Raw genomic sequence first — 17,916 nt, forward strand, 5'->3', positions numbered from 1 at the left:
GGACAAATGACAGGATAGCTGTGAAAGCCCAGGTCTCCCAACTCCATGGACGACATCTCCATTCTGCTCATGAAAGTTTGCTTGCAATGTCAAGTGCAGGGGTAACCCTGAAAACTTAGCAGCAATAAAAGAAAATACAAAGAAATGAAGGGGAAACCATTTTTTTTTAATTATAAATGTGATCAATATTTACTGCCAAAGAAATCAGAAAATAGCCAGGAGGAGCAGCACACACCTGTAATTCCAGCTAGTTGGGAGGCAGAGGCAAGAGAATGTTGAGTTTCAGGCTAACCTGTGTAAAGCTAACTAAAAGACCCTTATCTCAAAAACAAATAGAAAAAAACTCAAATAAACACAAAGGGCTGGAGGTGTGCCTCAAGCAGTAAAAACAAATTCTCTGAGAAAAATCATTGCTAACATTTTAGTGTATATCCCTCAAGAGTTCTCCCCGCCCATAAACATTTTTACAAAAATGTAATTATAGTATACATTGTTTTAGGATCCACGTTTTCACTGCACATATCGTGGACATGTCTCCACATCACTTGGAATAAACCTGCAGCTTCCTTCCAATGGGCTTTTACAGTAACGTACACACCTCTGCCCCACTTCCTGTACGGGCGTTGTCAGGCTATACTCGTTATGTGGACGAGCCCTGTTTCATTTAAACGATCTCTTATTGAACACTAGGTTTTCACCCCAGTTCTTCAATATTATAAACATGGCTTCAGGTAACATTTTGTGTGTGTGTGGGGGGAGGCAGGAATGGGGTTTGAACTCAGGGCTTCCTGCATTCAAAACAGGTGCTCTACCACTTGAGCCACTTCTCCAGTCCATTTTGCTGTGGTTATTTTGAAGATGGGGTCTTGAGAACTATTTGCCCACGTTGGCCTCAAACCATGATTCTCCGGACATCAGCCTCCAAGTAGCCAGGATTATAAGCATGAGCCACTGGCACCTGGCTCAAGTAACATCATTTTCCTTGCAAACTTTTGTCTAAATAATAATAAATCCTTAGCATTGTGGTTAATGGTTTAAATGGTGCACACTGAACATTTGGATGAAATGGCTTTAGAAGGGGGACACAGTTTGTAGGTGCTCCCCCTCCCCCTCATGAAGATATCCCACCTGGATATATTTTCCTCCAACCTTTGCTGCCCTGGAGAGTGAAACCTGCTGCACTATTGCTTTAATCTGTGCCTATTGTGAAATCTCATCAATCTTCTTTTGTTTCTTGGCCATTTGCTCTTTTTTTGACAACATCAACATTTTTAACTTATGCTTGCCAAACTAAAACCACAGCCAATTTTTTCTTTCTGAAGACAGCTGGGAAAATGTGAAGAGCAAATAATGTTCAGTGTTGAAATCTTTATTCTATCCCAGTGCTCTGACAAATGCACAAAGGAGCAGAGCTGAGGTTAAGAACACAAGTGTATGAGTCACAGGGTGAGGGCGCACAGCTTAGCCACTTGCTCTCTGTGTGACCTGGCCAACTTCTGAAATTCCCCGAGCCTCAGATAATTCGCCATTGATGGAGATGTGGCAGGATGGCTGGAGATAATAGAGAGACTATATGAGAAGCACCTGGAATTATAATAAGCAATGAACAAACACTCTAGTTGTTTCTATCAATAAAATTACTTGCCAGGTGCCAATGGCTCATGCCTATAATTCTATCTATTCAGGAGGCAGAGATCAGGAGGATCACTGTTCGAAGCCAGCCCAGGTAAATAGTTCTGTGAGACCCTTTCTCAAAACACCCTTCACAAAAATAGGGCTGGTGGAGTGGCTCAAGGCGAAGGCCCTGAGTTCAAGCCCCAGTACTGCAAAAGTAAATAAATAAATAAAAATTACTAAAGCACTCCAAAAATTAATGGGCAAAGGAAAAGAACTAAAAAGTCGTGTGTTAGAAATACAACCAATAAGTAAGCATATGGGAATGCTTACCTCCACTAACCACAGAACAGAGTCTAAGAATACAAACTGCCACCCCCTTTCAATGGACCAAGAGAGTTTCTCCTGGTACCCCATGTTGTGGGGTGTTGAAGTAGTCTGTGCAACTCACCACACACACTCGCTGGAACTCTTTGGCCTAGACGTTTGCCAGGAAGTAATTCACACTGTGGAAAAGCGTGTGTTGGGGACGGTTATGCACACTGTTTGCACTGGGCGAAGGGTACATTCATTTTCTGTTTACAGAAGGAGTAAGGCCATCGTGGAAATGCATGGCGGGTGGTGTCAGTCCCTCCCGTTCAGTACAGAATCAATCATTTAGGGCTCCAGGCAATCCCTAAACCTTGTTTTACTTCACAGTAGAATACATTTCTTTGAAAAAGCTTGTAGGGCTTTACCAACTAGTGGTCAGAGTGATAGATTTAAAAATTATCTTCTGGGCTGGGGATGGAGCTATATGCAAAGGCCCTGTGTTCAGTCCCCAGCACTGAATTAAAAAAAAAAACTTCCGGAATCCGTTCATCCTCTGCTGGAGTAATCTGAAAGTAAGAGGAGAGGAAGGCAAAGTACATTCTCCTCTGTACCCCAGGTTTCAAACTGTTTGGGGAGGAAAGGAGCCCGGGCAGGACTGAAGCTTCCTTTCTGGCAGCCAGGCCCCGAGAGGCTCAGACTACACCAGCACATCAGAAACAAGCCTGGACTCTGTCTCTTCCCCTGGTCCCCTGGGCCTCCGCCTCCCCACCTGTAAGAGACGCTTGGCCACTGTTTCTGGTCCTGATGTGGCAAGTTCAGCTGGGTCTGAGCTGTGTGCTGGGCTGTGCACCTGCAGCCTCAGGGATAGGCATGTCCTCCATCCCACCCACTTGTGTGCTTAGTGGTGCAGGAATTACTGCTGGCACCTTGGGAAGGCAGTGGGATGCTGTGCCTTCTGCTGCCAGCCCCTTGGATAGTGAGGGTTTCTTGCAGCTACATCCCCACCGGGTGGGAGGCGGTCATGGGACAGTAAGTCCAGCGACCATGGGCTACAACTAGCCCAAACCACTGGCCAGCTATAGGAGCACAGATCTCAGCTTACAAATCCGGGTGCAGTGGTCCTGTACCTGGGAGAACATCACATCCAGGGAAGTTCTAAGATAATGCACAGGCCTCCAGCCCACCTACGGTACCAGCATCCTAGGAGTTGCGCTCTGGTAGGAATTGTGCCTTTAAATCTCGCCAGGTGGTTGAGGCCCTTGGTGCAGAATCAGTCACAGCACACCAAGGGTGGACACAGGGCTGTTTGAACATTGCCCAAATGGGGCAATTATTAACCACCATTGTAGACCACTCCCACTGTCATCGCTGTCACTCTGGGGAGCAAAAGTCTTCCAGGTTGGGTGCCACCTGTGCCCTTTGTAGCTTCTATCAGTGAGAGGTTGGCTGGTTTCCATTTGCAAGGTCAAGAGTCAAGGAGGGAGGAGCTGTTTCTGTAGGTAATGCACTCTAATAGGACAAGGTCTGAAAGACTCAAATTTCCGGTTAGGAAGCACTCCACCACAGGAACTGGCATTTGTCCTAAGTGCTTTATTGACTTTCTGCTCCTAAAAAAAAGAAACAGCTAAAAGTGACTGTGTGTCATCTGGTGTGGATCATTACCTCAATCCCCCACAGCGGTCTTTGAGCTCCTTTTAAAATTTTTTTAATTTTCGTATTGTCTTTGCACTGGGGGGTACATTGTGGCATTTACAAAAGTTCTTATGATATATTTAGTTGAATTCACCCCCTCCTCTGATTTTTAGAATAGTTTCCTGAGGTCTCATTTTTCCATTTTCACACGAGTACACAATATTTCCATCATACTCACCCTCCTACACCCTTTCCTGATATCTTCTCCCCTCCCACTGGTACAACCCCCAGACAGGACCTGTTTTATGTTCCTGCCTTCTGTTTGAGCATTCCTTTAAATACAAGGGCACCAATGACATTTACTCACTGAATTGGCCCAGGTTTACTATCTTTATTTATTGAATTAAAGTCCAGGTTTTGAATTAAAAAAAAAAACACACTTTTTTTTTGCTGGTGGAGTGGGTCAAGTGGTAGAGCACCTGCCTAGCAAGCCTGAGGCTCTGAGTTCAAACCCAGTACAGCCAAAAAAAAGTAGTTTTTGAATTCAGGGCCTCAGGCTTGCTAAGCAGGCACTCTACATTTGAGCCACTCCACCAGCCCTAACAAAGGTTTTAAGTATAATGAAAATATTTTGACATTTGAAACATTGAAGGTAATAGTTGCTTCTCTTCCAAGTTCCTAGTCTTAGAGCCACACAAGTACCTCAACAGGGATCAATGTTCCAGACTAAATGTGTTTTTGGAATGGCCAAGATGGAAAGAAAAGCACAAGCAAGTGTAAAATCAAACAGTGCACCTACTTTGGGGGCGCGCCGTCTTAGGAACTGAGGTCATAAACTGCATGACCCCAGGAACTGTTAATTGAAGGGGGAATTCTGATAGAAGGTATCTCTCTGATGGGATATATTCTTTTAACGTTTGCTGATATACAAATTGTAATTTATCTAAATGTGTGTTAAATGAAAAACGCAAACCACTGAATCTAAAGTCCACTTTAGCTATTTGCGGAAACACTGCCTTCTCTGATAGAATTGCCCTTGGCCAGTGATGGTTGGCCCGAAGATTTTTGTGCACAAAGAAATTTAAAAGAAGCAGAATTTAAGTCCTGTGCTGGGCTACACACACTTGAGTGCAGTCCAAGTTTTCCACTTTGCAGAACAGATGTTCAAATGCCCCAGAGGCGGAGGGTGGAGACAGAAAATGAGGTGTGTGTGACTTGTGTGACTCAGAGGACAGCATGTTTTTCCAACAGGAGGAAGAGGGCCTGGCTTTCCAGCCCCAGCCCCAGGAACCCCAAGCCCAAACAGGTTTCCCCCTCTACCAGCAGCAGGCCCAGGCCAGCTGGATGTGCACGCATTTGCTCAGAGCGATCACTCACTTGTGCCAGGGCACCCTGGGCACAGCGCCCTCCACGCTACGAATGCACGATCTCTCCTGGGAGCTGTTCCTGTATCCCAGGGGCCAAGCAGGAGCTTTGCTGAGAAGTGTTATCAGTTAGAATTTCTTCAGAGGAGTTAGGAGCTGTGTGAAGGAGGGAGGCAGAAACTGACATGTCAGACATCATCTGATAAATGATCATTGTGGTTCCCGCTCTCTGATGCCCCCTGGTGGCCTTGCATAACTAAGGTCAGCTCCACAGGCTCCCACAGCTTTTAGCCCCATGGACACCTACCAAACCCACTTTGCAAGACTTCCTGGATACTTTCAGCTTGTACTCACAGAGCCAAAGCCAGGTGACCCAGCACTGCGGTGCAACATGGTTTCTTCCCAAGAACTGATTTTGAGAGAAAAAGGAGGAAATGGCAATTTTTGTAATTCCATACTGTAATTTTCTATTTTGTGTATTTGTGTATGATGATTAGGTATTAGTCTCAGAATAAATTATATTTTTAATCTTGGATATAAGAAATTTAACATTTCAGGTTGACCCTGATATTTTCCCTACGTGTTAGAAATGTACTAAAAGCTTATGTGATTTTTTTTTTCTTTTGGAGGTACTGGGGTTTGAACTCAGGGCCTTGTGTTTGCAAGAAAGGTGTTCTATCACTTGGGCCACAACCCGAGCCCTTTTTTGGCTTCAGTTATTTTTTTGGCTAGGGTCTGACATTTTTGCCTGGGACCATGACACGCCTATCTATGCTTCCTGTATTGAGCTGGGATCACAGCATGTACCACCATGACTGGCTTATTTTGTTGACACAGGGGTCTAGCTTTTTATCAAGGCTAGCCTCTATCTGGGATGTTCCCCATCTTTGCCTCTTTAGTAGTCGGGATTACAGGAGTGAACCACTGTGCTCGGCCCTTATGGGATCTTATTTGTCTTTTTTAGGAAGCAAAACATGGAGGAAAAAGACCACAGAAGGAACTGTGGAAGATTTTTATCTGTCATTCACAAAAAGGGACTGTACCAAGATTCATCTCCTGGTAAGTTGAGGACCATGGGTAGTCAGTCTTCAGGGTCCCTTTCGTGGAGTCTACCCCCAGTGAGTCCCAGCTGCTCTCTGACTCCAACAGTATCACACAACAGTAGGGAGTTGTAGGTTTTGTTTTTCAAAATGTAAAGAATGGACTAGATTTAAATAAGATGTAGTTAGGGGGAAGTGCCACTACCTGTTTCTAGCTGGAATTGTAGGACTCCATGGACCTGGTCAGGTGGTGTCCTCAATCTGTCCATCATCAGAACCTTTCTCCAGAGAAACATCCCTGGTGAACTGCCCTTGGTGAAGCTGAGGAGGGGCCAGCGGCCTGCCTGCTCAGGCAGATCCTGAACTTAAAGTCACTGCTGGAACCAAAGTCCTCCTAGCTCAGCCTAGGAGGAAACTGGAGGCTGGAGAGCCACATGGCTGGCTTATGTTCTTGTTCCTTATTGCCTGGAGCCTTACCTTCCGCTCAGCATCCTGCCAGGGCGCTTAGTTCTAAGTTGGCCTTTCTGTCGATGGTACATTTTCAACTGCGCTGGATGCTTGGGACAGTTTTCACGGGTTTGCAAGCCCCTGGGGCTCCCTGAAGGGAGACCATGAGCTCCTCTCCTTTTCTAGCAAGGCTAATATTGCATCAGATCGAGAGGTAGTCATGAACTCCAGCTGCTTGCTAGGAAGCCAGATAAAGATACTCTCCAAGACATAAAATAATGGTATTCTCATTTTTTTTACATTGGAAAATATGGATTTCATTAAAAACATTTTATTAATGAGATGATTTTTAAAATTTTTTAAACAGGGTCTTGCTAGGCTGTCCAGGCTGGTCCCAAACTCCTGGGCTCAAGTGACCCTCCTGCCTCAGCTCCCACCACCACACCCAGCTTGTTGTTGCTATTATTGGTGATGCTGAGGAATGAATTCAGGGCCTCACACATGCTAAGCAAGTGCTCTGCCACTGAACTAGACTTTCAGTTCTCGTTATTTTTTAAATGACAGACCACAAAGTTTTTTAAATGTCTCAGTTAAACAAAACAAACAAAAAATTTTGTCTCAGAACTGTCCATTCAGTCTTAGGAAGATCTGAATATAGAAATGTTTTGCAATTTATATTTCAAGATGTATCTTTCAACCCATCTGTAGCTGACGGTTGTAAGATAGTTCTCTAATTCAGTGTGAAACTTTTTATCTTAGGTAGATAAAATGGTGTATATGGTGTAAGTAAAATGGAATATATACATATACATGTATGTGTGTACATATATATATATATATATATATATATATATATATGATGATATTGGGTAGATAAAACCCACCAAAAACCCCCACCAAGATCTTTAGGATCCTCAATTTTAAGAGTGTAAAGGGTTCTGAAATCAAAAGTTTGAGAACAACTGATATAGTGTGTATCACTTAATTATTATAACACCCCTTAAAGTAGGAATTATTACTTGTATTTTATAGAGCAGGAAATGGAAGTGTGGAGAAATTCAGTGACTTGCCAAGGTCAAGAGCTAGTTACTCCTTAGCTACTGCTTCATAAAACATCCCAGGACTTGCCAACTCAATATAATGAACATTCATCTCATAGTTTCTGAAGGTCAGGGATTTGGGAGCAGTTTAGCTGGGTGGTTCAGGCTGAGTGTCCCAAGGTGCAGTCAAGATGTCCACCAGGCTGCACAGGTGTGAAGACTGGACTTGGGGAAGATCTGCTTCTAAGGTGGGTCATTCACATGGCCAGTGGCAGAAGGCCTCAATTCCTTGTCATTTGAGTGAGTAGCTGCTTCCCTGTCATTATAACATGGCAGCCAGTTTCTTCCAGAGAAAGAGAGGTGGAGAGAGAGAGGGACAGAGAGAGAGAGAGAAAGAGAGAGAAATGCCAAGATGGAAACCTCAATGTCTTTGATGGCCTAGTTTGGATGTTATAGACCATCAGTACTGCTTCGTTGGAAGCAAATCCATGATGAAGGAGAAAGAGGAATTAGGCTCCACCATTTTTTTTTTCTTTCTGTGATGCTGGGGATGGAACCAGGGTATTGCCCATGCTAGGCAGGTACCTGCCCAGGCTCCATTTTTAAAAAAAGTGAGTGTTAAGAACTCATGGACATATTTTTAACTATCACAGCTAGTAAGTGGCAGAGCCAGGCTTGAAGCTTAGGCCTTCGAACTCACCCCACATGCGATTGATACTCACATGCTCCCCACTTGGCCCTGTGCCCCCACACTCTGGCCCTCCCTGGAGTGCTCTAGAGCCAACAGCCTGCCCAACAAGTTCTAGGCCTGTGCCTGGAACACACGCTCTCCGCTCTTAGCCTCTCAGGCCAGGCAAAGTTATCACTCGATCCTCGTATGAACCTATGAATGTCGTATAAAAGAAATATCTGACTGGGAACAAAACATAAGCTCTCAGTCCTAGCAAGGCCTGAGATAAAGAACGTGGAGGTATCAGGGCACATCTGGAGAAACAACCATAGCTGCAAAACTGTCTGATGATTCAGTGGGCCAAATTTCCACAGACTCATGCATTCAGTAGGACTTTTCCACGCATTGAGTGGTACCAGGCACATCTTGAGGCTTTCACATCAGTACTGTCACTTACCAAAGTATCTCAAGTGCTAGAGGGGATTTCAGGTGTCACCATAAGCTAGTAATTCCGCTTAGGAGCACAATGAAGGGCTGTCACTTTGGTGACATACATCCCATGCATGTGAGATGTCCACATCACTCAAGAAACTTACACTTTTTTTGTGTAACTTGGGTCTTTTCAGGTTCTGACATAAAACTTAGCTTCTGTTCTGATTCTGGCACTGGACTACAGAATAACAAATGTGAGGACTGCAGCACCCAGATTCATAACTCCCAAAGAGCCTGCAGTGGAGAACCACTGAAAGGTGAGACTGACTTGGGGGCTCCAGAAGGTATATGCAGGGGCAGTTGGGGTTCCCAGCCAACAAATTGTACTTTTAATCTTTTCTTTTTAAGAGTTTCATTATAGATACAACACCCCTGGACAGTATTACTTAAATCATAGTGGAAGAGGTGCCTCTGTCCAGCCCCCCTCTTTAGATGAAAGTAAGAATTCTTCACCTCGTAAGTACATCTCCTTCACAATTCCATCAACAACCTAATCTCCCAGGTGTGGAACACCCACAGGACACTGGCCACTGCTTCCCCCAGTGAGTCCTGCCCTCTCCAGTCTGCTCCCCAGGTCTCCTGAACTCACCTGATACTTCCAAATTCAGTCCTGTACCGGAATGGCAAGAGGCTGAGTGGGGCTGGGAAATAGGAAATCACAGTGATAAAGGACTCTGAAAGTTACTAAGTGCTGTACCAGTTCAAGTCAGTAATAAATCATACTTACTGAACAAATGACTAATTATTCAATTATAATAATTGAATAATTAGTAAATATAATAATTATATTTACTAATTATTCAATTATTATAATTGAATTTATTAGGGTTAAATTATAGTAAATTATATAATTTACTAGTAAATTATAATTTACTAATTATAATATTAGTAAATATAATAATTCATTACTGTTCAGAGTGGCTAAAGCTTTAAATATATTCTTATTAAAGATCAGTGTACAGAGAATTATTTTAATATTCCTTAGACAGCAACATTGCAATTTTCCAATGCAAAATCTTGCTGTCTTTGAAAAAAATTTAAAAACCCACAAACATTTATTTATAAAGATGATGAAGACTGACTCTCCCCTGCCAAGGAGTCTCCAATTGAAAGGAACTTATACCCAAGTAAGTAAAGTCCGAGGCAAACCATGGTAAGTACTAAAAGCAAGGTCAAAGTGTGCCATGGGACCATGGAGGAAATACTTCATTTGACCAGCACACTGAAATTCCCTGAGGGGGACCACCTCATTTCCTTCACCCCTTCATCCCTTCCTCTCTGGGGACATAGGAGGAATGCAACAGAATCAATGAAATGTGAACTGCCTAAGTGAACAACTAGTGGCCAAGGCAGTAGAAGTCACAGAGAGGCAGCTTTTCTTTAGTGCTGAAAAAGAACCTTCTAGCAGTTGGAGATGACAGAAAATGAAGTGGGATGTTGGGGAGCCCCATCTGGGAAACATGTCTTGTCTGATATTGTAGATCTGCATAACTGAACCTCATGACCCTGTGCCCCTTTCTGAGTTTCTATGTTTCCAATAAAATCCAAAGTTATATCTGGAGACTGCCAAAGAATGAACATTGACTCATTAGTGCCTCTGTTCATCCTGACCCTACACTAGGACTTTTTGGCTTCCATCCTGCTTTCCATGTTTGGGGAACAATGTTTGTTCAGTGGGACCCCCTAGAGAGATGTGAAGCCTACCTATGAGACACCAGTGAGTAACACAGGAGACCTGGAGATAGAAAACTGAGGAGGAAGAGAGAAAGGGGCCCCAGTGATAGAGGAGGCACATTGTTTGACCACTGACTTATCTCTTTTCATTTCCCTGGCTTTCTTTTTGCCTTCCATGGTGACTTTCCTACACTTTGCTTCTCCGTTTAGTTTCTCTTCTGGAATTGTCTTCGTAACACAGTTGTTAAGTTTCTGACTCCTAGAATGCTTGCTCCTAAAATTGAAGAGGATTTCAGGAATCTGTGTGGGTCCAACCTCTCGAAGCTATTATTCTTCCACTTATCAGATAAAGTAGTTGAGTCCATAGACGTTGGACAATGTACCTAGGACACACAGTGAGCACCTGAACTCCTAGCCTATGTGCTAATAAAACTCCCTTTAAAGCTGAATTTCCTTTCATGAATTCAGAATACTTGATAGAAAATTCTTTGCTTTCTGTGTTCCCTAATTTTATTATTAAAATTTTATGAACTACTTCATTCATGTTAAAAAACTAAGAAAATAATACATACCTAACACTTGGAAATTACTTTGTTTTTTGGTAATTTGGCTCTGAGCTTGCTAGGCAGGTACTCTAAATCATACTTACTGAACAGATGACTAATTATTCAATTATAATCACCACTCCAGCCCTAGAGAATACTTTTGATGCTCTAAATTTAGTCATAACTAACATTTTTCAGCTTGTTTAAAACCAAAACGGATCTGTCCCCAGAGAGTGAATTCAAAACCTTTCCAAGATAAATGTGAGCCCATGCCACAAAAGTAAGTATTATTTTACTATTACTAATAACAAAATCAGCTATCATTGGTCAGATGTGTACAATGTGCTTAAATGCATATTATAACTACCAAAGATTATCTAGATCATAAGTAGCAAGAACTGGGATTCAAAACTCAGCTTCTCTTAGTACTTCAACCATTCCTTTAACAAATACCTGAATATCAAAGGCAGGAAACCATGCTAGATTTTGAGGCTATTACACAGTCAACTATTGTCTCTGCTCCTCATGGAGCTTACTGTTTTGATAGAGGAGTCAGACAATCTTTCTTAGTGTCCAGAAGAGAACATTCAGAATGCTACTGACCTAATTTGGGGCTTCACAGAAGTTGAGCTCCAAATAACAAGTATGAATGAACTAGCAGGGGGCATGAGGGTAGAACATGCCAGTCTAAGAGGCTTCCTGAAGTGGGAAGGGCCCTGGCAAACTCAGGAACAGTATGGATGGAGCCCAAAACAGGGAGTGTGCAGCAGGGCAAGATGAGGCTGGTGAAGGAAGGCTGGTGGAATGGGCAGGGCCAGCTGTGCAGGGGCTTGTCAGCTACTCAAGGACTTCAGACTCTTGGGAACAATGGGGAAAAACAAAGGAACTTTTTAAACCAGGGAGTTTTGAGGTGTTTTAAGAAATTACTCTAGCTATTGAGGGAAGAGGAATGGATTAGAGGAACCAGAGTTGGAGGCCAAATAAGAGGTTAATGCAGTAATTCAGGTGGGATAAGGGTAGTACAGAAAGTAAGAGGGAAGTCTATGTTTTTAGCTGTTTAAGAGGCAGAAGAGTAGCTAAGATTTTAGGCTCTGACCCCACTACCAACTACCATAGTACAGTTAGTCATTTAAAATGTGTCTTCAGAGACTTCTTGGGTTACATCTTGGTTATGTATCCTTAGAAAGGCAATTAACCTCTCGGTGCCTGTTTCCCCTATGTAAAATGGGAATAGTAGGGCTAAATCCATTGAGGACCGAGTCAATACATACAAAACATGAGAATTTGGTGTCTGGTTCATAAAAAGTACTCAGCAGACAATGCAGTCGTTAGTACTGTTGACAGTGGTGACTGTAAGATGCAGGGAGGGAGAAGACTCTGAAGCTGTGTTCTCCCCACTGTACCACACTGCCATCCTGCCCAGAGTTTTTCATTAGTGAGGCCCTGCTGCAGAATGGCCTGTCACCTGCTGGACAGCCCCAATACACTACACTAACCACAGAGTCAACTAATGTTAACGTGGAAGGGGAGGATGGATTAAAGGAGGTGCTGAGGTCAGTAGTATTTAAAAGAGACTTTCTGGAGATGACGCTACTCACAAGTACATGCACCAATGTAATGCTTAGTAGAGGGGTGGCAGGAGGATGGCTTCATGACAGGGCTACTATTCATGGTGGTGAAAAGTCTAACTCTCAGCAGGGCCCTTCACACAGACTGTGTCAATAACCCCCCTGGAGCTATGCAGTGTGCATCCTGAACACCAGAGTGACTTGGTACAGTGAAGACTATCCCTCTGAGACAGAACCATAATTGTGCAGTAGTTTGGGGAGGACTACTGATTTAAAGAGGTGCTGCTTTTACTTTTCTACTGCTCTGGCCTCTTTGCTGGCTAAGCTCACTGGTGCTAGAATGAACTCAATTCAAGGTACCTGCCAACAGCAGTTCTGTGTGTTCACTTGTTTTTTAAATATACAGCATAGAAGGCTGGCCCCCCAAAATGAAGAGTGAACAAAAATCTCTTTGGAGTCTTGCCTCTTTCTATTCCAAAAGGCGGGTGTGTGGGGAAGGACATGTCCTCACAGGTCATGCAACAGCCTTTTGCTGAAGCTCAGCTATGGCCCCCACAATACTACAGTCCCTCCACCCCACACCACACAACAACTGACTTGAAGGGGAGAGTGTGCTTGAGGGTGCTCTTTATGCAAGTACCAATGTGCTTTTTGTCTTCCAGAAAAAATCCTAAGACTTTCATGACCTTCAGCTCAGCCCTCGCAATACCCTCAACCCATCTGCACTCCTGCAGGATTTCTGGAAGCAAATCCTTATGTGACTTCAACAGCACCAAAGAAACAGAATCTAAGGTGATGGCTTTGCAGCTCAAAAGTTTGGTCTTAATAACCACAGAACTGTTAGCTTTTAAGTCACTGCAGTATGAGGTTTTAAAAAATGCTGTGCTAAAGATGATTTGTGCTCAGCACTAACCTAAAGACCCATGGCCTTAAGTTTATATTATTCCTAAATTGGTTCCAAGGGCAATTTCCTGGAGAAAGTATTTGCAGGTGGTGCCTGAGCAGCAGGATTCCCCTGGCCCAGGAGTGAAGGCCTTGTGTTGGTTAGGGCTGCCAGTAGCTCCTATCCTCAAACCATTAACACTACTCCCCAGGCCCACTTTCAAATGCTTCCACAGGCATGCATGCGCTGTATCCCTGGGTGCCCTCTCAGTGGTTATGGCCCCCAAGTCCCCTTCGAAGCCCCTAAGAGCTTTTCTTTTTTTCTTTCTCTGCAGCAGGGAAACAGCTGAGCACGTTGCTGACCTCACTCTCTGATTCATGCTCATCAATCACGTGTTGATCTTTTTTCTCTTCCTTTCCCTAACAAATATATTCCATCTCAGGCTGGTTTCCTAGGAAACCAACACTGAAAAACAGAAATAAACTTTGGAAAACAGAATGCTCCAAAAACTCCATCTTGCAGTGCTTAATGATGAAAGAACCCAATTGTCAGAAACAATAGCAAGTGTATGTAACTAAGATATGTGGACTTTTCTTCTGTAGATGTTAAACTCAGCTTTGGATCAAGCCCTAAAGACAGCCACCATTTTGAAAAAATCTACTGACCAAATGATTAAAGCCATTGCAGAGGACCTTGCTAAAGCACAGAGACTGAGGAACGGCCTGAAATTCTAACTCAACCCAAGGCAACTGAAACTGAGGGTTAAAAGAAACAAAACCAAAACCAGAAAATGTGATGGTTGTCCCCAAAGTATTTTATTAGTGAAGATGACCTTCTAGAGAAAACATCAAAACCCTAATAAATGGGTAACACAAAGTGCTTAAATGTAAAAAAGGACCTTTGATTCTTATTGAAAGCAACCAAGTATTTACATTAAAATATATGTTCTTCCAAGTGCATAATAAAATAAACCAAAACAATAAAATTTACTTTTACCTATTAGTCTGGAAAAAATTAAAGTTTGAAAACACTGTGTGTGTCACTGAAGATGTAAGGAAACAGGTACTCTCATATGCTGTTAGTGGGAGTATAAACTGGTGAAGTCTTTTTGAAAGGCAATTTAGTAACAGTGATGCTCCCTGACTTATGATGGGGATACATCCTGATAAACCCCATAGTAAACTGAAAATAAGTCATAAATGCATGCAACACACCCATCCTACTGAACATCATTGCCTAGCAACACATACACTGCAGAGTATCTACTGTTTCTCTTGTGATCGCGTTGCTGACTGGGAGCTGTAGCCGGCTTCACTTCCTAGCATCAGAAGACAGTACTGCCTGAGTATTACTAGCCCAGGAGAAGATCAAAATTCAAATTTGAAATACAGTGCCTACTGAATACATAATTGATTTCACACCATCATAGCGTCAAAAAAAAAAATTAAAAGTCTATCCACTGCTGAGTTCAGGACTGTCTATATCTGCCAAATTCCACAATTCCAAAAGCATTTCTCTTTTGATCAGCAATTCCACTGCAAGGAATTAGAGATAATTCATGCACTATCCCACCATTCATTTACAAGAAGGGCCACTGGATCACTCACTGATGGTACATCTTCAAGAGGGACTATTTTAAATGCCCTATGATGACTAATAGAGAAAAAGAGTTCATACCCTGCAACCACTGAAAAGAATGAGGTGGATATCTGCAAGACATAATAGTGACAAAACCCAAGCTACCTAAGAATATAGCCAGTGTGACCTCATTTGTGCATTTTTTTTACAGGGCTTACATGTCTTCTAGAAAGATGCACAAAAATCTAGGAAATGAGTTTGAAATGGGAGGAGGAATTTTTACTTTTCCCTTATTTATTGTACTGTATGAAATTCCTGCAATATACTTGTAATTTTGTTTGTTTAAAGATCTATTGAAGTCAAGAATACATAAAAAAATGAGTTTAGAAAAAGATAATTCATTAAAACTGAACACCAAGGATTAAGTGAATTTATAACATTTCCCATCGAATGCTAGAGCAAGTTCCTGACTGGCTTCATGAGAACTGATTTATTACCCTTCTTAATGGCAAGAGCAGCAGATTATTGGCTCTCCCCCTCTCCTGAGGCCCCCTGCCTCCATGATCGCCAAACATTCAATAAAAGGCTTCCCAGCCCCCACAGTCTGGCTCAGCAGTGAGGAGGGAGGTGAATATATTCCCGCATAAGATTTTTATGCCAACACAGCTGCTATTTGTGTAGCTGGCTGGAGAATGGGCTATATTTAACTTTGGGACTTGGAAATTGGTTTGTAGCACCTTGGAAGAGATAATGCAGAGGCCAGTCTGAAGATAACTCTGTGGCTAAATTTACATAGGCTGTGGCACTATAAGAAAAACAGTAAAGACCAATGGCAGTATTCTAAAAGAGAAAAAGGGAGTTTAAACTTTGTGTGTTGTATTAAATAAAATCTATGGGAGGTCATTTTTGTACTGGGCTCCCGTGCTAAGCTCAAAGAGACAAAACCAAATCAGAAAGCCGGGCACTGGTGGCTCATACCTGTAATCCTAACTACTCAGGAGGCAGAGATCAGGAGGATTAAGGTTCAAAGCCAGCCCAAATAATTCACAAGACCCCATCTCAAAAAACTCTTCACAAATATAGGGCTGGTGGAATGTCACAAGGTGAAGACCCTGAGGTCAAGCTCCAGTACTGCAAAAAAAAAAACCAAACCAAAATGGAGTCATGCATGCTAGATGCTATGTAGCCAAATTGAACTTTAAAAAAGGCCAAGTTAAAAAACAAAAACAAACGAAACTCCCAGGAGAGTCACATAACCAGTCAACCTGAGCTGGCTCATGTGATAAGGAAGCTCCCTCTGTTTAACCTATGCAGGAAAAGTAGCTTTGAAATGACCAATAAGCTTTCTGTTCCACATCTTGTGACTATAAAGCCCACTCTATGCTCAGCTTTTTTCTCTCATAGATGAGATCAACCCAATTTATGAAGCACTAATAACAGTCAATTAGGTCATTAAACTCAATGTTTTTCAATACTGGGGACTGAACCTAGGGCATTGCACATGCGTGGCAAGTGCTCTACCGCTTGAGCTACACTTCCAGTCCAGAAATTTTGTTTCTTGATAGTTCTAAGATGCTTCTAGCTTCACAATAAGATTGAACATAATCAAAACTCAAGAATCTGTTTTGTATGACAAGTATCACTATCCCATCCCCAAGTTTAAAATTACAGATTTCTCTGGCTTGGCTGAAATGTTCTTACACAATTCATTAATTTTTGGGGGGTTCATCCCTCTTTGAGAAACTGATCAAAGCTATGGAGTCTCCCCATTCTCTACCCTCCTACAGAAAAGGAATATATGCATATATACAGAGTTTTGCACACAATTTTTAAAAATTCATGCATACCCCCTGGGTCCCATGGAAATGACATCCATTAATGAATATTCCTAATCAACCTTTCTGGAAACTTGCAAGCTTAATCATTTCTTTAACTGAAAAACATGGCCATTTCTGCCTTATTAAAGCATATTCTAATGTAATTTTCCATTTCCTTATGATTGGGATCATTATGTGTAATCACTGCACCTGGGAAAGCACCAGATTCTGATTTATAAGGATAATTGTGTTCTTATTGATCCTGTAACCTGGGATGTCTCCTCCCTCAAGGTTGTCTTTGTGTTTATCCTCACTGGCCTTTCTTCTAATTCTGTTCCAGCAGCAAACCAGAAAAACCAGCTAGTTCAGTAAAACTGCACCCCTATAGTGCTGTGAGTCAGGGGAAGTGGTGCTGTGAGCAGTTAGATGCCTAGGTCTTGGCATGCAGCCATCGCATGCTTACTCCCAGGAACAGAATGTTTTTCTATCTCTGTGTAAGACAAAAGTTCTAGCCATCCACTTTAGTTAACTATTAGATTATCAAAAGATAATTCACCCTTTTTATCACTCCTTCCTATTTAATCTTGTCAGTGAATTTTGTTTCAAATACTCATACTAAACGAGTATTTGTTTATATTTAATCTTTCAAACAATTATTTTGGCAGTAATTTTGCTCTTTTGATTGTAGAAGACATCTGCTTGCATCCAGATGGGACTCACAAAGGGTACAAAATACCTAGGGCAGAAGTGAGTTATACAAGTGTTACATCTTACACAAGAACTCACCGGAGTGAGTCCAGGCCTTCTGGGGCTCAAATCTACAAATTCTGTGTCCTTGTGAGGTGCAGTAGAGGTCAAGGGCCTAGGAACAGGATTAATAAGGATGTTTTTCTTACTTACCTTTTGCCAATATGTTGAACAATGTGGATCCACTGTGCTTTATAAATCAAGTGTATTTTTTTTTTGCTTCAGAGACAGTGAATAAATGATTTCAATAAGTTGCAATAGCAAAAAAGTCTTTTTCATAGTGTTTTTTTTTTTTTTTTTTCAAAATAAGGTCTCAATATGTTCCCCAGGCCTGCAATCTGCCTGCTTCAGTCTCCCAGGTGCTGGAATTACAGGCATGTACCAACCACACCCAGCTTCATGGTCTTGATATTAAACATGAAACTGCTAACATTCTGGTTAAAAAAAAAATTAGCTTATATTAAGAATTTATGAGATGACCGCTCTTCAAATT

General features: G+C 42.3%; 1 protein-coding gene across 1 annotated transcript in view; it reads left to right on the top strand.

The window, feature by feature from the left end:
• Aknad1 (AKNA domain containing 1) overlaps positions 1-14,284 on the top strand; it is a 29,125-nt gene extending 14,841 nt beyond the window's left edge. The window contains exons 8-13 of the mRNA XM_074049051.1: positions 5,887-5,981; positions 8,746-8,868; positions 8,960-9,067; positions 11,029-11,110; positions 13,061-13,190; positions 13,884-14,284. Of these exons, the coding sequence (XP_073905152.1) occupies positions 5,887-5,981; positions 8,746-8,868; positions 8,960-9,067; positions 11,029-11,110; positions 13,061-13,190; positions 13,884-14,015 (670 nt within the window). The 3' untranslated portion in view covers positions 14,016-14,284. The remainder of the gene's footprint in view (positions 1-5,886; positions 5,982-8,745; positions 8,869-8,959; positions 9,068-11,028; positions 11,111-13,060; positions 13,191-13,883) is intronic.
• Positions 14,285-17,916: the final 3,632 nt, after the last annotated feature.

This window comes from Castor canadensis, chromosome 12, assembly GCF_047511655.1.
Source record: "Castor canadensis chromosome 12, mCasCan1.hap1v2, whole genome shotgun sequence".
Lineage (NCBI taxonomy): Eukaryota > Metazoa > Chordata > Mammalia > Rodentia > Castoridae > Castor > Castor canadensis.